At 42.3% G+C, this 24,035-nt stretch overlaps 1 protein-coding gene across 2 annotated transcripts in view; it reads left to right on the forward strand.

Annotated features, from left to right (window-relative positions):
- The window catches only part of spata5 (spermatogenesis associated 5), a 334,835-nt gene that overhangs the window by 51,665 nt on the left and 259,135 nt on the right, over positions 1–24,035 (forward strand). For both annotated transcript variants that reach the window (XM_055647374.1, XM_055647365.1), the window contains exons 11-14: positions 2,554–2,763; positions 4,372–4,425; positions 7,054–7,133; positions 22,892–23,018. In XM_055647374.1, the coding sequence (XP_055503349.1) occupies positions 2,554–2,763; positions 4,372–4,425; positions 7,054–7,133; positions 22,892–23,018 (471 nt within the window). The remainder of the gene's footprint in view (positions 1–2,553; positions 2,764–4,371; positions 4,426–7,053; positions 7,134–22,891; positions 23,019–24,035) is intronic.

Below are 24,035 nucleotides of genomic sequence, written 5' to 3' on the forward strand. Positions count from 1 at the left end.
TTGCTTGAATTCAGGACATGTCCCACGAGCATGCGACTGCATGCGGCAAGAGCGACCAAACCGGAAGCGGGGGCAGCGCGGAGGTCGAGTGATCCCCGTACAGGGCCGGTCCCACCAGCTGCGGCGAGCGCGACCAAACCGGAAGCGGGGGCCGCGTGGAGGTCGAGTGAGTGACGTGAAGTTCGAGCGGTCCGCAGGAAGTTCGCGCGTGACGTACGGCGTCAAGACGCTGCGTCCGGCGTCAAGACGTTGCGCACACCCGTCGAGGCGGTGCGTACAGCGTCGAGGCGGCTGCGCGCCGGCAGGCCGTTGACGCGCGGAATTTTTGAACACGGTCAGTTTTTTCAGAGCCCCGCGCGATGTTGGGACCAACTCCGCACAACTCCATACGGCTCCGGCGATCGAAGTGGGACCGGCCCTGCGAGGCCGTACGGCTCAAGCGATCACGTTAGATCACGCTTGCCGCATGCAGTCGATTGCTCGTGGGACAGGCCCTTAACTCTTTGGGTGAAGTTATTCCTCTCTCATTTCCCCTTCTCATTCTTGCACAAATCACTTGAAAACCTTTATCCTCTCCCTCACATCCCACCACCAACATTATTTTGACACCACAGCTAATGAAGAAAGCTTCCAGTTCACTATAGCTGGTTCAGAGGTTGATTAGTAATTATTAATAATTATTAAGCTGTTAAGCCATGGTCAGTATTCATTAGATATCTTAACTCCCTTTGACTTTCACTAAATAATTAAAGTGCAATGCAGCTACTTTACAAAAAATTAAAGAATGGATATAGGAGAAGGTAGACAAAAGTGCTGGAGAAACTCAGCGGTTGCAGCAGCATCTATGGAGCAAAGGAAATAGGCAACGTTTTGGGCCTATTTCCTTCGCTCCATAGATGCTGCTGCACCCGCTGAGTTTCTCCAGCACTTTTGTCTACCTTCGATTTTTCAGCATCTGCAGTTCCTTCTTAAACACAATGGATATAGGAGAGATCTTTTAGAATACAATACTAGAATGCCCAAATTTGTTTATAAGCCTAGAATCTGTGATGATTTGATATTCAAAGACTATCTTTTCCTTTTTACGTTCCCGGCTGATTTTGCAAAGTTTGAATATTGTTGTGTTTTTCATATAAATTTTGAGAATGTGACATTGTTACTCGTTCAATATATCTTCCTTGTTTTCATGAAGCAGAAGCCTGACTTGATTTTTAATTGTGGTCTGCAAAACAATTGCATTGAATTGTAACTCTGTGGTAGTCAAAAAGTGGAAATGTACTGCATCTAAATCTCAGGAAAATATATCACCAATCATCATGGGTGCATACAGTCATTTACCTTCCAGGGCAACCAAAATAATTGAACATTTGTTTCAGTATCCGAAAATTTATTTCAGTTTCTTCATGCACACAAAGTAACCTTGTAAGTGCACTACTGTGGTTTTTTTTGGGGTGATGTGAAGGTATCAGGAGCCAGATCTTCAAGCTGTAGCCATTCAGTATCTTTGTTGAAAGAGCATTGGCAAGATGGGCTGAGTCACAATAAGGGAGCTGTAAGTGGAGCCAAAGAAGGTTGGCAGTCAGTTGCATGCTTTCATGCTTAATGATGAAAGAATACTATCCTTTGTGGTGGAGAATTATGCCCTCCTGCTAGCCTACCACTTCAAGGACGTGGAGGAATCTGATGGCTGGATAAAAACGGTTATGTGTACTTCACATGATGGGTCCACATATCATATCTTCAAGGAAATAGTCCACGTGATGTTATTCTAAGATACTCTAAAGAGGGAACTGACACACTCCTACAACAGCGTTCTGTATTTTTCAGTACAAGTGTTCAACTACTGTGGTGAAAGCATTAATAATGCATGTAAAAGACTGCTAGGTTCAGAAATGAAAGAGGGTATTTTTTCAAGTGGTATTTTGTTCAATTTCAATTATGGGAAATGTTCCTAAATAATGAATACTTGAATCAATATAAAATATTTCATGAAAGTTTTTTGCGAATCAGCAGTACAAAGAAATAGCTGTGAACATTAAGTATGGTAATTCTTCCAGTTATGATAATCTGTTCAAGAGAGAGCTAGATAGGGCTCTTAAAAATAGCAGAGTCAGGGGATATGGGGAGAAGGCAGGAACGGGGTACTGATTGGGGATGATCAGCCATGATCACATTGAATGGTAGTGCTGGCTCGAAGGGCCGAATTGCCTACTCCTGCACCTATTGTCTATTGTCTATTGTGTGAGCCTTAATTGCGACTTTCTCGGCTTTTCATTTTTTTAATAGGCAATAGGTGCAGGAGCAGGCCATTCGGCCCTTCGAGCCAGCACCGCCATTCAATGTGATCATGGCCGTATAGCCTACTCCTGCACCTATTGTCTATTGAAACTTGAATGTTATTACTAAAGAAACAAGTCATATTATTTGGTATTGTTTTTATAATAGGGAACATAAAACAACATTTACATTTTGCTTAATATCCGGTATAGTGAAATTGACATTTTCACATCAATCGATTATTCTGCATTAAATTAATCTCTTTTCATTCTTGAGGTGTCCTTGTCAGATATAGGAGGGATGGAAAATGTGAAACTGAAACTCAAGCAAGCAGTTGAGTGGCCAATAAAACACCCGGAATCCTTTGTCAGAATGGGAATTCAACCTCCGAAAGGAATTCTCCTCTACGGACCGCCAGGATGCTCCAAGACAATGATAGCAAAAGCTCTCGCCAATGAGAGTGGACTGAATTTCTTAGCAGTGAAGGTAATTCATTACAATTTACAAATACTGCAGCTGATATTGATAGAAATTGTAAGTAATCACTCTGAATTCTTAAAAAGCTCAATTTTCAAAAATGCAATTACATTTTTTTTGTATCAATTGTACAAGGATAAGACGATTGGCATAACAATTATACAATTATTGTACAGCTTCATTTTTTAACTTATAACCTAAATTTAAACAAAAAAAAAACCCCAAAAAGAGGAAAACCAGGAAAGAAGAAAAAAAAGAAGAAATAAAATAGAAAAGAGCAGGAAAAAGACCCTTGAGCTACCAACGCAGTGCAGAAGAGAAAAAAAAGGAAATAAGAAAAGAAAAGATGGAGATATACCTCCCCCCCCCCCCCACCCACCCCCTCACCCATCGTGGCATCGGATTTAAATTTAAATTTGCATTCTGTTGTTGTAAAAAATCAGTAAAGGGTATCCATATCTCAATTTAAATGATTTAAAAGCATTTTGATATTAGCAAAGTCATTGCCCAAGAAGGCCACTTCATCGACTATAGATAGACAACCATAAATTGAATTCATATTGCACTTTTAATATTGTGAAACAAATTAAGACATCTCCTGGGCTCAAAGGTTCATGCCCATCACAAAGTGGAAAACAGAATCATTCATTATAATAATGTAGTCCTCAGTGACAGTTCTTTTTATACTAATGCTTCTAAGGTGTTCTATTGCTTTTTGCAAAGTGTGTTTTCTGGTAGAGTAGTTCACTTCTTTACCTATGGACAGAGAAATTAGACAGTACACGGAAGGCAGTTCAGTCCTAAATTTGGGTCTGTAGAAATGATTGGACTGCAGATCCCTGCTTTTCTGCCATGAGCCAAACAAGGACGCTCGATAAGTGACAGAAGAGAGCCAAGAGTAGCTCCTCCTTGACATTGAAGATAGACACAAACAGCTGGAGTAACTTAGCGGGACAGGCAGCATCTCTGGAGAGAAGGTTTGGGTTGAGACCATTCTTCAGACAGGCCTCACTCTGTTGGGTCTTACTGCTCTCCTCCCCCCCCCCCCCCCCCCCCCCCCCCCCCACCCCCTACAGGGAACCTCAGTAGTGATGGGTCTTCCCCTTCCCCCTCTTTTAACCAGATTACCCCGACCACGCCCCACCCGTACAATAGTCCTCGCGCCCTCCTCCTCTCTTTCGCTGCTCCTCCGTGACATTGCCTTTTTTTCAAAATTCTTCAATGCATTAGGACGTTGTAGTGCAATAAAAATCATACAACATGGCAAGGGCCATTTGCCTGGCCTTGTCCACACTGACCCTGGTGCCAATCTATGCTAATCCCATTTGACCGCATTAGGCCCGTATCCCTCTATACCTTTCCTATCCAAATGCCTTTTAAATATTGCAGTAGTGCCTGCAACTCCTCTTGTAGCTCGTTCCAGATATTCACCTGCCGAATGGCCTACTACTGCACCTATTGTCTATTGTCTATTTTTGAGCTTATATTTGGTTAAGGTTTTGATCATAGTCTGCGTTTGTAAAAGTATGCAGAACCTCTATGAATGTTTGTTGCATTGTTCTAGCCTGTAATTTTTGTATGAGAACCAGGTTAAATAACCTTGTGCTTCATTTATAGGGACCAGAACTAATGAGTAAATATGTTGGAGAATCTGAACGGGCTGTGCGAGAGGTAGGTTGGGCAAGGGCAAATATACTAATGTTGCGTGGCTGGCTAGCTGCTTGGCTGTACGATGTGAAATGATTCTTAATCATAAAATAAGATTGCTCTGTTTTACCTAATTTGCTGCAAAATTATGTATGATAGGCCCTATTGTATTAAAAATGAACATATCACTTTATTTTCTGCAATAATGTTCAGTCGTCAAAACTTCCCTACCCTCCATCAACCTGTGTTTCTTGTTGGCCTGCATCCTGTTTTTTGTATCCAACACCCCACTGCACCCGTCCCTTGCCCCTTATGTCTCCACTTTCAACTGACACAATCATTATCTCCACCTTAAATTCCTACTTGCTAATTCCGAAGAACTATTCTTGGTTTTTTTTAACTTGTGACTTCAAAAACTGAAGTCACAAGTTAATGGTTCTGTATTAAGCTTTGGGGATTTCTCTTTTTAATCATTAGCAAATTAAGGAATGAGGAAAAGTAAAAATGAGTATTATTAACATTTATGGGCAGATACTCTCGCATTGGAGTGCAATGTCACCCTGAGATGTCATTTAGGAGGTTAAAGGGCCTGTCCCACTTGCGTGTCCTTGGCACGCACATTACGCGACCTCGTGGTCGAGTTGGGCCGCGACGGTCCCGCGAAGGTCGGGCGCGATTTCATGCGCCAGCACAGATGTCTGGAGCGCGTGACATCATTTGAAGATGGACACAAAGCTGGAGTAACTCAGCGGGACCGGCTGCATCTCTGGAGAGAAGCAATGGGTGATGTTTCGTGTCGAGACTCTTCTTCAGTCTGAAAAGAAGGGTCTTGACCCGAAACGTCACCCATTGCTTCTCTCCAGAGATGCTGCCGGTCCCGCTGAGTTACTCCTGCATTTTGTGTCTATCTTCAATTTTCTTGGCCCCGCTCTGGGAGTAGGAGTGGGGGCGGATCCGGACCGCAACGGCCGTGAGCCCCAGGCCGAGTTCGGCGATCGTTTGCCTGCTTCTGCTGCTGTTGGAGGTGAGACGTTGCGTCGCGCCAGGGTCTTGGGCCTGTCCCACTTTGGCCGTCAGTTCCGCGACAGGCCGTTGGCGCGTGAAGATTTCGTTCACTACAAAAATTTCAGAGCCCCGCACGATATCGCCCACAACTACATACCCCTCCGCACTTCTCAGTGGGACCGGCCCCGCGCGGCAATACGATGCCCATACGCCACGAGGTCGCGTAATTAGCGTGCCAAGGACACGTAAGTGGGACAGGCCCTTTTCTCCATTGCGCTGAAGATATGCAGTGGGGTAAAGACAGTTTCATGTAAATATTTTTTGACACATAATACTACTTTTGCATGTAATTTCTATGGGAATAGATAGAGTTGACTGCTTCAAGTTCTTGGGCGTACATATCTTTGAAGATATGTCCTGGTTCCTGCACATTGATGTAATCGCAAAGATATCTCATCAACACCTCGAAGATTCCTTCGAAGATTGAGGTGACGGTATCTGGCCCAATACTCGATCGAGGTTCTACCGGTGTATAGTAGAGAGAGCACTGGTTGCATCAGAACCTGATGCAGTAACTCGAATGCCCAGGAATGAAAGAGACTGCAGTATGTGGTGGTCATTGCCTACTAATACTCCACCGTTCGAAAACAGCTTCTTCCCAGCAAGCAGCTGGTTCTTGAACACCATGCAAAACTAACCACTACTTCAGCAACAATGGACCTTGATTGATTCCTCTACAGACTTTGGTTTAGTATTGCTATGGTCTAGTTACCATGGCCTGTGCACGTGAAAATGAAATACTCTTAAACTCTTTTTAAAAAAAATATTTTTATTATCAATTGTAGATTGGTTCTGCTTCTATTTTATTTTAAGATAGGAAGTAAGAGAGAAAGAGGGAAAAAACACAAATGTCAAGACAAAAAAAAGAATGGAATGATTTACTAATAATACATCTTTGGAGATAGGTTTGTGGATTATAAAGTATAACTTTTCATTTAATCCTGAGTTCAAGCTTCAGTTAGGTTCCCGTGCTGGACCGATCTAACCCTTCAAATAGTCAATGAATGGAGACCATATTCTAACAAAAAGTTCTTGTTTTCCATTAAGACAAGTCTGTTTCTTTCCAGGTATAAGGTCTCCGACATTTCCATAATCCACATTTTAATTGTGGGGGTTATAGGGCCTTTCCAAAATGTTAGTATTAATTTTTTCCCAGTTATTATATTATAATCAAGAAAGTCTCTTTGGTTTGTTGTGAGTGTTAGACTTTGTTCTGTGATGTCAAGTATTATTAGTTTTGAATTGGGATTTGATTTAGTGTTAATAACTTCAGAAATTATTCTCAAAATATCAATCCAGAAATGTTTGATTTTTATACAGTTTACAAAAGTATGTGTTTGATTAACCTCTAGATGCTGACATTTATCACAGACTCTTAAACTCTCTTGATGCCAAATATAACTTGGGGAAATTTCTGAGTTCACACCATTTCCCAGTCTTTTTGTCCTTTTGATCCTTCCAATATGTTAAATGCATGTTTGTGGCATGTTATATTTTGGGCATATATAAATCTCTATTTTAAGAACTTGTTTCGGAAGTGCAGCAATGAAGGTTTTATTTTTATTCTTTAATTCCTCTTATATATAGATCTTCAGGAAGGCCAGGGCTGTAGCACCTTCTATCCTCTTCTTTGATGAAATAGATGCGCTGGCTGTTGAGAGAGGGAGGTGAGTACTGAAATTAATATATCTCTTTGTAAAAATACTAGGACATGTAATGTTTGTGTCATTACAATATTAACATGCCAGTTCCTCAACATCAAATCTGCTTTGCTTTTATTAGGACATGATCAATGGATTGAGTATTTTTGTGAGGATTGGTGAGAAACAATATGTCAAGAACTATTGTTTGAATGTTAAGAAACGTGTGATAATCGCACTACATGTCCAAGCCAGGTTAAGGCAGGATCTGTTCGTGAGCAATGTTTCTAACCGGAACAGTTTGCAAGTTGCAAATATAGTTGTACACTGCAAATACAGCAAACCCTCATTATCGTGGACCTCTTCATAACAGATCTTGGTTATAGCCGACAGAGCATCCTCGGTGATCAGACAGACACCACTGTCCCTTTAGGAACACTGCGAAGGTCACTGAAATTGTCAAACCATAGAAATTGGTAAGCAAGGGCTTTGATCGACACTTATGCAATGAAGGACACAAAGTGCTGGTGTAACTCTGCAGGTCAGGCTGCATTCCTGGATAGCATGGACAGGTGTAGTATCAATCGAGACCCAACCGGCCGACACAAGGCCGAGCGTGTGCAGACGTGGCGCCGCTGGATGAGAAGCCGAAGCAAGGAAGTGGAAGCCAAATAACCGACTGGAAACAAAGCTGAAACGCCAACTAACCGAAAGGGTGGGACGCCTAAATGCAAACGAACTGAAAGGCTGCGTAGCCTAAAAGCAAACTCATCGAATGGGCGCTCTGCCTTGGATTGGATTGGATGGGATTCCTTTATTGTCATTCAGACCTTTTGGTCTGAACAAAATTTAATTGCCTGCAGTCATACGCCGAAACGCCACCTACCCGAAAGGCGGCATTGCCTACAAGCCAAAGGAACGAATGCCGCGCAACAGAAAAGTCAAATTACGGACATGACGTTGCCGGGGGGGCGGGACTTGTCAGCGATTGGTCCAGACCCCCGCGTCCATCACATCACTGTGGAGGGATAAGCATTGTCTCACACCTCCGCTCCACCCGACCCACAGCCCGCGGAGGGTGGCCATGGGAGAGTGGGGCTGTCCCGAGGGATGCGCACCTTCAGCCACTTTCAACTTGGTGCTTGGGTTCAGATTGCCCAGTCACCTTGTGTGGGAAAATGAACCCCACCCTCCCGTCTCCCCCTTCTCTCTCCCCTCTCTCTCTCTCTACCCCCTTCTCTCTCTCCCTCTCTCTCTCTCCTCCTCTCTCTCGCTCTCTCTCCCCCTCCTCTCTCTCCCCCTCTCTCCGGACCAATCGCTGACAAGTCCCGCCCCCCGGCAACGTCATGTCCATTATTTGACTATTCTGTTGAGCGGCAGTCCGTAAGTTGGCTTGTAGGCGACGCTGCCTTTCGGGTAGGTGGCATTTCGACATTTCGGCCATTTGGTGAGTTTGCTTTTAGGCGACACAGCCTTTCGGTTCGTTTGCATTTAGGCGTCCCGCCCTTTCAGTTAGTTTGCATTTAGGCAACCCGCCCTTTTGGTTATTTGGCGTTTCGGCTTTGTTTCCATTCGGTTATTTGGCTTCCACTTATTTGCTTCGGCTTCTCATCCGTCAGCGCCACGTACGGGTACCAGGCTGAGACCCGCAGCAGCATCAGGAGATGCAGCGCCAACATTAACCACTTCCCCGGTCTCTCTGAGGCCGGGACCACTGAAGTCTTCTGGTGCCATCTTGCACCTTTCAAATTGAAAGTTTAAAAAAGATGTAGAGCCTTAACTTGGCCATAAAAGGCCCATTGTCTCAGCAGTGGCACTGGGTAGGAGTTGTGGGAGTCAGTCTGGCCAGGCGATGTTGACGATGCCCTTCAACACTCCATGGTGCTGCTGGCCGTGTCTGGTCCGCATGCTTGGCCTCTTGCGGTGCTGCCCAATCCAATTGAGCCCCAGCCTGTTGCAAGACCTCCTGCAGCCCACTCCACCAACACACCGACCTGGACATGTTCCATGCCTCACACCACCTTGGAACACTACTGATGTTGACGCAGTGGGAGGTGAACCATCAGTTCGCTCACCTGCACCGTTCCTTTCCTCCGCCTGCTGCCATTCCCACCTTAATTCTCTAAGGTGTAAAGTTTCAGCATTTAGATCAAGGTCAATGAAAGGTGATACATTTCCAGGCCAGAGAGTATAAGTTTCGGGGAGAAACCCAGAGATGGTGGTGCCCTTGCCTGTCCACTGCCCTTGTTCTTCTTGGTGACAGGGTTCATGAGTTTGGCAGCTGCTGTCAGGTGCTCTTGGTAACTAATGCATTTTACAGATGTCGAAGTATAATGATGATCAAGAGAGGGAGTGAATAAGGTGGAAGATGGAACTACCTCAACTGCTGTTGGCTTTGTTTAGTTGTGCTGGGTCCTTAGTCTGCATTTTTTAAATTCAAGATTCAAGAGATTCAAGATTCAAGAGACATTTATTGTCACATGCACCAATTGGGGGTACAGTGAAATTTGGGGTCACCATACAGTCATACGAATAAAAAAAGAATAAAACACGATAGTATTTGAACATAAACATCCCTTCCAAGTTCAGTCATCCTCCTCTCTTTGATGTACTTTGTTGTACACCCGTGGTCGGGGCCTCCCGAGCCCGCCGCAGTCGCCGCTACGGGCTGCCCGATGCTCAGGCCCACAGGATGATGGAACTCCGACGTCGGAACAGAAGAACAACCTCAGCATCTTGGACCTCCGAATCAGCCACTTCCTATAAGGGTCCGCGGCTCCTGAAATTAATCAAGAGGAGACCCACGCTGGCGGCCCTCGGCAAAGGGCCCCAGGGCAACGCGATTTTGAAGTCAGCGCTGGAAGCTCTTCAAACCACAGCCCCGCGATGTTGTTGCAGCAGGCCCAGTACGCCCGAGCTTCAAACGGTGATCCCAGGTGAGGCATCGCCCGCTCCGCGATGTATCCAGCGCTGCGCCGCCGCTGCTGGAGCTCTGGTCCGGTCCCCGGCAGGAAAGACCGCGCCAATCCAGTTGGTAGGCCGCGAGGAGGGGGGCGAGGACGCGACTCGGAGAATAGTCACATCCTCGTCAGGAGGCGACTGGGAGACGGTTTCACCCTTACCCTACCCCCCTCCCCCACAGAGAAAAACTAAATAAAGCTCCACTACATATTTTTTTAACAAATAAAAAAATTAAAAAAAGATGGAAAAAACAGACACTGTAGGCAGAGGCAGCCTTCATGCGGCACCCCCCTAGTGGCAAATTTACATACTTTTTGGTGAATAAACTGGATTGAATCCCTTTTGGTTTTTAAGGACACAATATACTTTGGTATTTTTTCCTTGTTAGAGGATGATCCCAGTGAGTAGGTGAGAGGCGCAATTGGTTCTGGAGCACTACCGCCAGGGTGCTTTCAATAGCCAAACTATGTCCATGACTCCAACTAGCATTGTGCCTTGGTCTTGCTGGCATTCAGTAAAGGCCCTGTCTCATGATGCAAGTTTACCCAAGAGCTCTCCAGAGTTTAAAAAAAAATCAAACTCGTGGTAAGAACATAGAATGTACATAGCGGGGGTACGTCGGAGCTCGTGGATGGCTCATAATGCTAACGGCAGGTACTGGGGAAACACGGTAAGCTCGTGAAGTTTTTTCAACAGTGTGAAAAATTTCCAAGAGTAAAAAAATACTCATGATGAAGTACCACGAGTTTGATTTTGATTTTTTAACTCGGGAGAGCTCTTGGGTATACTCGCATCGTGGGACAGAGGCTTAACCTGATTGAATGTTAATTGATCTACTGGTTTTATTATTCTTGTTGGCCTATTTCAGAGAAGAGATGGGTCTTAATCTTTTTTTCTGGAATGTTCAATTTGCAGTCTGAAAACATAAGATGGGGCAACATATTCAGCTGCCAAACTTTTATTCGTGACTGATAAAGTTTATTAAAGATGCATATAAATAATGATCTCACACTTGTATTCCTTTAATTTTTTTAAAAGATTATTCTGTGAGCTATGGTGACCATTCAGTTTAATATTTAAAATTTATTTTTTTAATGCCATAAATGGCAAAAGATGAAATGTGAATAATGCAAATACCCAAATTTTGAAGATTTGAAAATCACTTTTTAAAGAAGGAAATACTTAAAACTATTTAACAAATAGAATTTAAGGGTAGTTAGTTCCTTGATAAGTTTTTTGGAATAAAAAAAACATGTAAAACTTGTCAAGTGTTTGTGAACTTTAAGATACCATCCTAATTTTTGAAGGCCTTTCTGAGGCCAGCTGACAAGAGCACAATTATTATAAGCACCCTGAGAATGTGAAGTTTCTGTTGCACTCCTGGATGCTATTAATAGGTTTCTGAATTAGATGTCCTCTTGGATTACTGTCATTGGTCATTACTGCAAGAAGATCCAGAGCTTCATTGTCGACAAGAGCCTGCTTGTTTGAATGGAATCTGTCAGCTTCCATGTTCAATTTGTATGTTTTTCTGAAAGGATGAGCGATCAGGATTGTTATAACAAAGTAGCAAAATGCATTGTATGTATGCCACTGTGAAGTCACAAAGCTATCTACCCATGCTGGCACAAGGGGCTGTGGGTACTGGAATCTGCTGCAAAAAATAAATTGTCGGAAATAATCAGCAGGTCAAATAGAAACATAGAAAAATAGGTGCAGGAGTAGGCCATCCGGCCCTTCGAGCCTGCACCGCCATTCAATATGATCATGGCTGATCATCCAACTCAGTATCCCGTACCTGCCTTCTCTCCATACCCCCTGATCCCTTTAGCCACAAGGGCCACATCTAACTCCCTCTTAAATATAGCCAATAAATAGCATCAATAGCAGGAATAGCATCAATCCTGATTCACGTTCTTGACCGGAAGCATCGACTGACTTTTTCCTCCACAAAAATGTTGCTTGAATTCAGAATTCTTTACAGCACATTATATTCTGTTCCAATGTACCGATTCTGGTGGGCTCAGCTTGCTTTAGACGTGCAAGGGAGTACAGAGAAGGTTCACCAGGCTGATTCCTGGGATGTCAGGACTTTCATATGAAGAAAGACTGGATAGTCTCGGCTTGTACTCGCTAGAATTTAGAAGATTGAGGGGGGGGGGGGGGTCTTATAGAAACTTACAAAATTCTTAAGGGGTTGGACAGGCTAGATACAGGAAGATTGTTCCTGATGTTGGGGAAGTCCAGAACAAGGGGTCACAGTTTAAGGACAAGGGGGAAATCTTTTAGGACCGAGATGAGAAAAACATTTTTCACACAGAGAGTGGTGAATCTGTGGAATTCTCTGCCACAGAAGGTAGTTGAGGCCAGTTCATTGGCTATATTTAAGAGGGAGTTAGATGTGGCCCTTGTGGCTAAAGGGATCAGGGGTATGGAGAGAATGCAGGTACAGGATACTGAGTTGGATGATCAGCCATGATCATATTGAATGGCAGTGCAGGCTCGAAGGGCCAAATGGCCTAATCCTGCACCTATTTTCTATGTTTCTATGTTTCTAACTCTTAAATATACCTAACACTGATTATTGAGACAGATATACTTTTCAGTCTGAGATTGTTGGATCTTGCTCTTGGTCTATGTGTTTTTTATACAGACTAGCCTTGCCTTGACTGTCCAAGCCTTGACTGGCAATGCCTGGTACTGGAAGGCTAGTTCTAAACACATCGGAGTTACCCAGCTCAGGATATTGTAGTGCAGGACCTCACTCAGTGGAAATGGCTGGCTGCGCTTACAACTGGTTTGAAAGTCGGCATGATTCTGCCCTCTGGCTCATCAGTTACAGAAAATGTCACTAAGAATGAATGTTCTACATGTTAGGGATGTACCTGCTGAAGTGAGATGAAGATGATAGAGGGAGCTGTGTGGGGGGGGGGAGGGAAGGATGGTGATAGCGACAAAGGCTGGGAGACAAGAAACGGACTTGGGTTATTGAATCTGATAAGGAGGGAAGGTGATGAGTGAATCAGTTAAGGGAAGAATGGTGCGCAGGTGAGAACAGTACAGGGGGGAGCAGGAGGCCTTGTGGGTTAAGTGTATGGGCAATAGGCAGATGGGACAGGTGGTGGAAGGGAACAAAGCTAGGTTGCGGGTGTTGTGGATGAGATGAGGGGGTGTTGAGAAGAAGGGTGTGTGTAAGAGGACCTGGATGCTCAGATGGGAGAGAGATAAACAGAGAGCAGTCAGATTACCTGAATTTGGACAATTATATGTCCATGCCCTTAGGTTGTAGGCTAGCAAGGATGTTTTTTCTAGTTTACATTTGTCCTCTCCTTGCTAGTGGAGGAGAACATGGATGGAGGCATTGGGAGGCGAGTTCAAATCGCTTGCAACAGGGAGTTTAAGAGGGCCATTAGCTTCCATGAGTTTGCATTGAGCGTGTTTAAACAGTTCAGCTGGTCCAAGGCAGAGGGGTCAAACTGTGTTTGGGATAGAGAATTGTAGGGGCAGGCAATTGGAAGCTCTGGATTATTCCAAGGTCTTAAGGAACAGTACCTCCTCTTTTGAGCAAGCATGTCACACCTCTTCAAGTCAAGTCAAGAGCCACGACAGTTAATTGTCATGTGTCCTTGATGGGAAAATGAAATTCTTATGATTTAACATTCCATTCATTTAGCACCATTTTATTTTGGTTAACAGCTGTGTAAAACCTGGGAAGCGAGACATGCTATCCTGCCCTGACATTTTCAGACATTTATGATAAATACAGCCTAACCTAGTGGGTTTTTTTTGGTGTTCCTTAGCGACAATTGCCATATCACCGTGTGTGGGGAGGAAAGATCTGTTTGTGACGGTATTATGAGGTTGTCCCTCATCATTTCTTTGATTTGGCCTCCACTGCCCTCTGTGGCAGGGAATTCCATAAATTCTCAACTCTCTGGGTGAAAACGTTTTTTCTCACTCACCTCAGTCTTAAATGGCCTCTCATTTATTCTAAGATTGTGGTCCCTGGTTCTGGACTCACCCAACATTGGGAACATTTTTCCTGCATCCAGCTTGTCCAGTTCTTTTACAATTTTATATGTTTCTATAGGATCTCCCCTCATGCTTCTAAACTCCAGTTGATACAAGCCTAGTCTTTTCAATCTTTCCTCATATGACAGTCCTGCCATCCCAGGGATCAATCTCGTGAACATACGATGCACTGCCTCAATCACAAGGATGTCCTTCCTTAAATTAGCAGACCAAAACTGTACACAATACTCCAGATGTGGTCTCACCAGAGCCCTATACAACTGTAGAAGAACCTCTTTACTCCTATACTGAAATCCTCTTGTTAAGAAGGCCAACATTTCATTAGCTTTCTTCACTGCCTGCTGTACCTGCACGCCAACTTTCAGTGACCGGTGTACAAGGACACCCAGGTCTCGCTGCACCTCCCCCTTACCTAACCTAACCCCATTGAGATAATAATCTGCCCCCTTGTTTTTGCCGCCAAAGTGGATAACCTCACATTTATCTACATTATACTGCATCTGCCACGCATCTTCCCACTCACTCAACCAGTCCAGGTCACCCTGCAAGCTCCTAACATCCTCTTCACAGTTCACACTGCCACCAAACTTTGTGTCATCAGCAAACTTGCTAGTGTTGCTCCTAATTCCCTCTTCCAAGTCATTAATATATATGGTAAACAGTTGCGGCCCCAACACCAAGCCTTGCGGCACTCCACTCGCCACTGCCTGCCATTCTGAAAGGGACCCGTTCACTCCTACTCTTTGCTTCCTGTCTGCCAACCAATTTTCTATATATGTCAACACCCTACCCCCAATACCATGGGCTCTAATTTTAATCACCAGTCTCCCGTGCGGGACCTTATCAAAGGCTTTCTGAAAGTCTAGATACACTACATCCACTGGCACCCCTTCATCCATTTTACTTGTCACATCCTCAAAAAATTCCAGAATATTAGTCAAGCATGACTTTCCTTTCATAAATCCATGCTGACTTGGTCTAATCCTTTTACTGCTATCCAAATGCCCCATTATTGCCTCTTTAATAATTGACCAGCATCTTTCCCACCACCAAAGTCAGGCTAAGCTGTCTGTAATTCCCCTTTTTCTCTCTCACGAGTACACACATGCAGTTTGGCATTGGAAATCTGATACTCAACGTGAATGTTTCTCTGCCTTTCTACAGAATGTACTCTTTTCCCACCTCTTCTCACATAATCTCCAGGTATCCATGACTCTGATAATGCAAGAAATTAATAAACATTTCTTACTATAAACTCTGAAATTATTACATTTTATGTTTTGGTGTTTAAGTGAGGTTTTACTGGTTTATGGCACTGTTGTTACTGATTCTCCAGCCCTAGAGAATAACTTGTCGTTCCTATGGATAAATAACTCAGATGTTCAAGGATATTAAAAACGTAATTGTTTTAAAGTTGTACTGAAATTTGTTCACCTAAAACAATATTTTTGACGAACATTGCACATATTCTGCTAACGTATCATACCTGCCAACATTTGAAAATGAAAAATCTTACTCTGAGTGTGCGGGTTGACAGAGTGCGAGCGCCAAAGACGCTCGCCTATTACGGGTGGGGTCCAGGGGCCTGCCTTAGGTCCTGGATTTTAATCGTTTTTTTAAATATTTTGCCGATATCACAATATATTCAGCTGCCAAGTTTTGTCAGATCCTTTCAGTATTCTAGTACCTGAAAATCGGTATTTTGCTGAGGAAATCAGTATTTTCACGCTGTGCCATTTTGCTGAATTTTCTAAATTTTTTTATGTGCGGTCATACCCATGTAAGAGTTGAAGAAGGCATAACTTGTTTATTGTGTATTTGTAATACAGTTTATTGTGTATTATATGTCATAGCTGCTTTTGTGCATTTGTCCAGAGGTTTATCATTGAAAGTAATTTGATAGCAACGTTACCCCATGGCCTGGGGGAAACGTTAATCTGGAATCTCTCGATATCTCGTCCTCTCCCTCTCCCTCTTCCCCTCCCCCTCCCCCCTCCCCCTTCCCCCCACACAGAAAAGTTGATTTTGGCTGCAGCCATCTTCTGCTTCAGTAAGGGAAGCTGGTCGGTGATTGGCAACACCCCTCGGAGACGACGTCCGATTGGCCGCCGAGTGACCAGCGCATTATGTGATTGGACACAGTGCCCTTGGAGACAGCGGCTGATTGGACGGGAATTTTAAGGGGAAGCTGGTCGGTGATTGGACGATCCCTTAGAAACAGCGATTGATTTTTTTTTCCCCCTCATTTCAAAATCGTACTGATCCGATTTTCCACACTTTTTTAACTTAAAAAATCGGAACAAATACGATAAAATCAGACTAGTTGGCAGGTATGACATATTAATCAGAAACATATAACTTTTACAGCTTGGCTTGTTGTCCAAACAAATCATCTATCCAGACATAAGAGGCTGGAGTAACTCAGTGGGACAGGCAGCGTCTCTTGAGAGAAGTAATAGGTGATGTTTCGGATCAAGACCCTTCTTATTCAACCAGCTTAATAACATCACTGTAACTGGCTACCAGGCATCCTTTTGAACTAATGCCTAGTAACAACCAACATTGGAAAGGTCTTTTAGGCTGTTCTTCAATAATCATGTGTAGATGTGACTGCAGAATCTAAGCCAACTTGAGTTTGGTTTGTCTTTACCAAATCTAAAACGGAATATATTTCAATCCCAGTATAAAAGTAGTTTTAGCTCCATCGGATTTAAATCTCTCTTTAATAATATGAATGTCAATACAGTTAATTTAAGCATAATGTGCATTTGCTTATTTTACTTTAATTCAGTGACATTTCTGGTTAAATTGTCAAATAAAGACGCATATATATAATGTGCTACTTCAATTAAATAACTCTACAAAGTGATATTTGTACAAAGTGATACAAAGCTTATTCTACAAAGTGATATTCTTTTAAGAGTATCACCTTTTAGTTTAATCACTGCAGGATGATGTGACAGAATAGTGCCATTATTTATTCATGGCTGTTGATTTGAAGGTTTTAATGCTTAAGAAATATGTTTAGCACTTCCTGTTACTAATGAAGGAGGACTGAAAACCATAGGAAGCCTTGAACTGCCAAGCGATCTTTCACTGGCGTCGGCGAGGGGAGGAAATAAAGCAGCATGACAGTTAATTATGATCATGGCAGCAGAATTGAAAAGATTGAGTTGGCAGGAGTGCCTTGCTGACAGTTTTCTACTGTGCAACCTTGACAGAAATGTCAGACTCAATAATACTGTCCAGCCTCAGTGAGCAGCATGACTCTGGGCTGTATGTGAGAGTCTGCAGGAGAACTCTAGGTATTTCAGGAACACTCTGCCCTTGTTTGTTGTGCTGCCTCAATCTACGATCACGTATTGTCTTTCCACTGACTGGTCATCGCAAAGAAAAGGCTGTTCACTGTACCTCGGCACACGGGACAGTAAATTAAACTGAGCTCAACTATATTGCAGATGAAGTTCAAGTTTGCGTTTATTGTCACTTAACCAACTAAGGTACAGTGAAATTTGAGTTACCATGCAGCCATACTTCGTGAAAAGAACACAATGCACACATAAAATAATTTTAACGTTAACATCCGCCACAGTGGAATCCACATTCCTCACGGTGATGGAGGCAATAAAGTTCAGTCATCTTCCTCTTTGTTCACCCGTGGTCGGGGCCTTGAACCCTCCGCACTTGCCATTGCCGACGGTCCGATGTCTGAAGCCCTCTCGTGGGGATGGTTGAAACTCTGGCGTCGGGACGGATTGGAACGCATGGAGCTCCCGAGTCGGCCACTTCTTACCGGAGACCGCGGGCTTCACGGTGTTAAAGTCCACAGGCCGCGCGGTCAGAGCTCTTCTTCTGCCGATCCTCGGCAAAGGGTCCCCGGCTCTGCGATTGTAAGTCCGCTCCGCATCCGTGGCTTGAAGCTCCAGGCCGGTCTCCAGGAAAGGCCGCACCACTCCACGTTGTTAGGCCGCAAAGGGGGGGCGGAGATGCGACACGGAGAATATCGCATCTCCGTCGAGGTAAGTGACTTGAAAAAAGTTTCCCCCTATTCCCCTTCCCACTCATCACATCCCACATAAACGGTGAAACATAGAAACATAGAAAATAGGTGCAGGAGTTGGCCATTCAGCCCTTCGAGCCTGCACCGCTATTCAATATGATCATGGCTGATCATCCAACTCAGTATCCTGTACCTACCTGCCTTCTCTCCATACCCCCTGATCCTTTTTAGCCACTAGGACCACATCTAACTCCCTCTTAAATATAACCAATGAACTGGCCTCAACTACCTTCTGTGGCAGAGAATTCCAGAGATTCACCACTCTCAGTATGAAAAATGTTTTTCCCATCTCGGTCCTAAAAGATTTCCCCCTTATCCTTAAACTGTGACCCCTTGTTCTGGACTTCCCCAACATCGGGAACAATCTTCCTGCATCTAGCCTGTCCAACCACTTAAAAATTTTGGGGAATTCTAAGAAACTAACTAAGAAACATTCAAACAAACTTTTAGAACATACTTAAAATAAAAAAAACATTAGAAAGGACACACAGACTGTTGGCGAGGCTGCCACCACAGTGGATGAGGTACTTCAGAAAGTTATGTGATGCAGTTTCCTACCTCAATCTTTTAATGAAAGGTTATATCGCAGTTTGAATATTATCTTGACACTGCATTAAATTGGTATGTTACAAAACCTACCTGAATCGCCATTGGGAATCTGCCCTCAGCCAGGCCCGCGATTTTGGCGCTGTTTGGAGGGGGCGGGTTTAAAACGCGATTTTTACTAGGCTGTACTAATCGCACATGTTCAGCCTAGTAAATCATTAACGAAAAATCGCTGCAAGACCCGGTCGCAAAAGGTATTATTAGTTTTATAGGCCTCGATAATATAGTTATTAATAGTTTAAAATTACTGTTTCATCTCGCAACCTCTCGCAGCCCCAGGGTTTTATAGAGCAAACAATTAAAGGTTATTTAATTTAATTTAATTTAATTAAACCTTATTTTTACATTAAATGGGGCATATATATAACCCTATATATCAAATTATCTATAACGAATAGCTCATTTTGGGCTTTTTATATCCCGCAGTATTTTTCTCGGCACTTGAGGGCACTAATCCAGCGCTATGTCAACGTTCTAAACCGGCGCGTTCCACATGAACCCACTAGAAAGCCGATTTAAATGGGCATTTATTTACAGCAATTGAACACTAAATTCCTTCCATTTGACCTATAAATTAATGTAAATTAGATATAAAAATCATGTTATATTGTGAATTATTTGTGAATAATCTTTGGACACTTAGGCTATTTAAAAATGTTAATCTTTCCTTAAGAAATGGCCGTTTGATTATCCAAGATCACAGCTTTTTTGTAATGTCCATTGAAAATCAATAGGGAACAAGATGCTAATTTCAGAGTATGAAAATGGTCATAACTTTTTTAATACTTGAGATATGAAAGTGAATTTGGTGTCAAATTAAACTTATTGTTATGCTTTATCTGATGGGATAAATTGCAGACTTGATTTTTTAAATCTCAAAATTTTGTAACATTGCTACATTAAAACAATATGCATATTTCATTTTTTTTTTCAAAAGGCAAGAGAAAAGTATTGCTTGGGGCAGAATTATTTATACTGATTTGCAACGTGGCAGGATATTAAAAAAAAATTCCATTGTAACAAAATTCCATTGTAACTTTTTGGGTTTAGTTAGATGATTTTTTAGAAAGGTTTTCTGATATGTCTGATAGGTTTTCTATTTTGTCAACAAAATAGAGAGAGTACAGAGGAGATTTACTAGAATGTTGCCTGGGTTTCAGCAACTAAGTTACAGAGAAAGGTTGAACAAGTTAGGGCTTTATTCTTTGGAGCGCAGAAGGTTAAGGGGGGACTTGATAAGAGGTTTTTAAAATGAGGAGAGGGATAGACAGAGTTGACGTGGAAAAGCTTTTCCCACTGAGAGTAGGGAAGATTCAAACAAGGGGACATGACTTGAGAATTAAGGGACTGAAGTTTAGGGGTAACATGAGGGGGAACTTCTTTACTCAGAGAGTGGTAGCTGTGTGGAATGAGCTTCCAGTGAAGGTGGTGGAGGCAGGTTTGTTTTTATCATTTAAAAATAAATTGGATAGTTATATGGATGGGAAGGGAATGGAGGGTTATGGTCTGAGCGCAGGTATATGGGACTAGGGGAGATTATGTGTTCGGCACGGACTAGAAGGGTCGAGATGGCTTGTTTCCGTGCTGTAATTGTTATATGGTTATATGGTTATATATTAGCAGTAGAATTTCCATTGGTGTTAAAGACATAAGGATTAGTAATTTCCCACACTTGCTGCTCCTGTCAATATTACTCACCATAGTGTTGGTATCTCTAACTCACAATATAATATGTTTGACAATTATACATTGATACAGCTTCGTCTTGGAATTTCTAACAACAGTTGCAAATTTCCCTCCCACGTGCAAACCATTCTGACTGTTACACCTACAGTGCCCTCCATAATGTTTGGGACAAAGACCCATCATTTATTTCTTTGCCTCTGTACTCCACAATTTGAGATTTGTAATGGAAAAAAAACAACATGTATAAACACCAAAATGTATAAAAATAGCCTTTAATAAAATCTGACAATGTGCACTTTAACCACATGTGATTTTTTTTTTTCTATTACAAATCTCAAATTGTGCAGTACAGAGGCAAATAAATAAGTGATGGGTCTTTGTCCCAAACATTATGGAGGGAACATTTACGTCAGTGTCGAAAATTCTGGTATTGCCGATTTAACGCTGTACATTTTGATAAGGACTGTAACCATTCATGATCAAGGCTTAGCATATCGCCTGAGGGCAACTGTTTGTGATTTCCCAATAATATACTATAGCAAGTTGTTTTTCTTTGGCATAAATGATCGAGCAAATAGGGAAAGGCCTTTTTTTTTTTACCAATGTGAGCATTAGTTTCATCAGGGAATCCTTAATCTTAAATTTTCCCCCTCTCTGATTCTCAGTCTGTTGAAGGGTCTCGAAACGAAACGTCACCTGCTCCTTTTCTCCAAAGATGCCAACTGACCCGTTAAACCAGCATCTGCAGTTCCTTCTTACATACCTTTATTTTACAATGTTGACTTGAAATATGCTTTGTTCATTGTGAACTTGGGCATTATGATTAAAGCAGTACAATCAATGTGCAAACAAAAGCTCTGAGAATAGCTAAGGACAAACTGCACCCCCTCCACACACATCTGGATCTCCTGCCATCAGGCAAGAGATACCGTGGCATCAAAGCCCGGACAATCAGACTGCTAAACAGCTTCCTGCCACAGGCTGTGAGGCTGCTAAACAGTCACTCCACCTGATTCTGCAGCTTTGCACTGACATTTTAATAACTCTGGCACTGGCCACTCAAATCAGCCAAATGCCCTGGACATTTTTATGATTGTTTTTACTGTATTTTAATGTTGCTGTTTTACCTGCTTTTAACTATTTATACTGTTTCTCAGGGACTGGATTGTTTTTACTGTTATTATGTGTGAAATGTTTAAGTTTTTATGTGCGATGCTCCGGTATTCCCTGGGAAACGTCTTCTCATTTTGCACTGTACAAATGTTGCTTTGCAAGATGACAATAAAGGTTGATTTGATTTGATTTGATTTGATTTGATTTGATTGCTGTCAAGTTCTCGTTTGGGTTATTTAGATAGAAATTGTCGCGTCATTAAAAAATAACAGGAACATTTGCACGAATGCGTGAAACAAACAGAAAGTAGACAGAATTAGACAGAACGACAGTAGACCATCCAGCCCTCAGAAGCTGTTTTCATTCATTCAGATTGTGGGTAATCTTCCAGCTCATTAACATTTTAAAGTACATCCTTACATCCTTTGACTCCAGAAATGTATTGATCATGGTTTGATAGATTAGCCATGAATGAATGTTTAAGAAAGAACTCCAGATGCTGAAAAAAATCAAAGGTAGACAAAAATGCTGGAGAAACTCAGCGGATGAGGAATTCAGAGTCCCAAATGGCCGACCTCTTAACCTAAAGAAGAATAATAATAGCAGTCTGAAGAAGAGTCTCGACCCGAAACGTCACCTATTCCTTCGCTCCATAGATGCTGCCTCATCCGCTGAGTTTCTCCAGCATTTTTGTCTGGCCATGATTGAATGGCGTAGTAGACTTGATGGGATGAATGATCTAATTCTGCTCCTATCACTTTTGACCTGATGACCTTGATTGAACACAATGACTGAACCACCACAACCCTATCCTCTGAGTGAATAATTCAGAGTCCTAAATGGCCTACCTCTTAATCTAAAGAAGAAAAATAATAGCGGTCAAAAGAATTCACAATAGGATAAGTGAAAAAAGGTTTCCAATGGGAGGATGAAAGAAATTAGGGGCGAGTTAGAGGCCAGAGCCAAAGTAGATGAGAGTTACAGGACTAAAGGAGATCAAGAGAAGGTGCATAGTCACATAGCTGAGAGCATTGTTGGTTATTAAGTAAAATGTTTTACAATGGACAGTCTTCTTCCTTGTGTCCGGCCACCTTCTATATCACGTCTTTCCGGTCGGTCGTTGACGGTTGACGGTCGGTGTTTTACGGTAATAAGTACAAAGTTTTTTCTTTGGATTAATCAAACATAAGGTATTGCATTGTTTGACAAGAAGATTAAGACTTCTATTTGAAACCAAATTTTAAACATTGTGATTCAATATATTAAATGGCATGATTGTTTTTTCTGTTTTTCACAAAGTACTTACAGACTGTATATTTTGACTTAGCTCTGCAGGCGGTGGGAACGTGGGTGATAGAGTACTTGCACAATTGCTCACTGAAATGGATGGTATTGAACAGCTACATAACGTCACGATATTGGCAGCAACCAACCGGCCAGATATGATCGACAAGGTAAGGGCGAGACTCTCTGGATGTTTATTTTTCTGACTAATTTAAAGTTTTGCTTAATATGATGTAATGATGGTATACCATTTATTGTGCACTTGTGCACATGCAGTACATAACCAATATTTATACTTGCGCTATGATTGTTTCTCTATACATTACTGTTCTTACTGTAGGAGGTAAATATAGCAGCTCCCATTTAAGGGTCTCCCGCTAAATACCATTATTTCTATCATGATACATTTTTTAAATGCCTTTTCCCCTGCCACTCCTCAAATACTGAATATGTGTGTTGCCTCCAGTGTTGTGCATACTTGATGCAGAAAATACTATAACGGTGTTGGGAGTTGCAATTCATGACTGGGCACAAATAAATTATTTCAGTCATTATGTACAGCAATACAACAATTTTGCTTTTAGTTTCATCTGCACAATTATGTAGATTAGGAATTGATATTGTAATGTCATTTCTGTATTCCTGACTACCTCTAGTAAACTTTCATCTTATTGCTGATCCAATATTGTTCTAATATATGCCTTAAAGATATTTCAGATGCTCTAATAACTAAAGCATAGCCTCAATTTCGCAATAAACAGTGACATTCTGTTTGCTTTCTCAATTACTTATTGGACTTTCACACTAGCCTTTTGCAAATCTTTGACTAGAACAACCAGACACCCTCTGCATCTCTGAGCTCTGCAACATATTTGATATGCATTGTAATAGATGTTGGGAGTATCCAGTACAGATTGTTTAACAAGAAATCCAGAATTTAAACAGGATAGTTGGCAGGATATGTTCTGTCTTGAAAACTATTTCATTACAAATCATATTCTGAAACACTGAATTGGCTGTGTTTCATTCCTGGATCCTATGCCATGTTACAATGCAATTGTAGTATAAACTTGTTTTTAATTCTGAGAATCTAAGTGTAACAGTATTAATGTCACACAGCAGTCTACAGTGCCGAAATCCAACTGCAGTGACAGGTTGTTAGGCGCATGGTCAACAGAAAGTGTGAT

This window comes from Leucoraja erinacea, chromosome 1, assembly GCF_028641065.1.
Source record: "Leucoraja erinacea ecotype New England chromosome 1, Leri_hhj_1, whole genome shotgun sequence".
NCBI lineage: Eukaryota > Metazoa > Chordata > Chondrichthyes > Rajiformes > Rajidae > Leucoraja > Leucoraja erinaceus.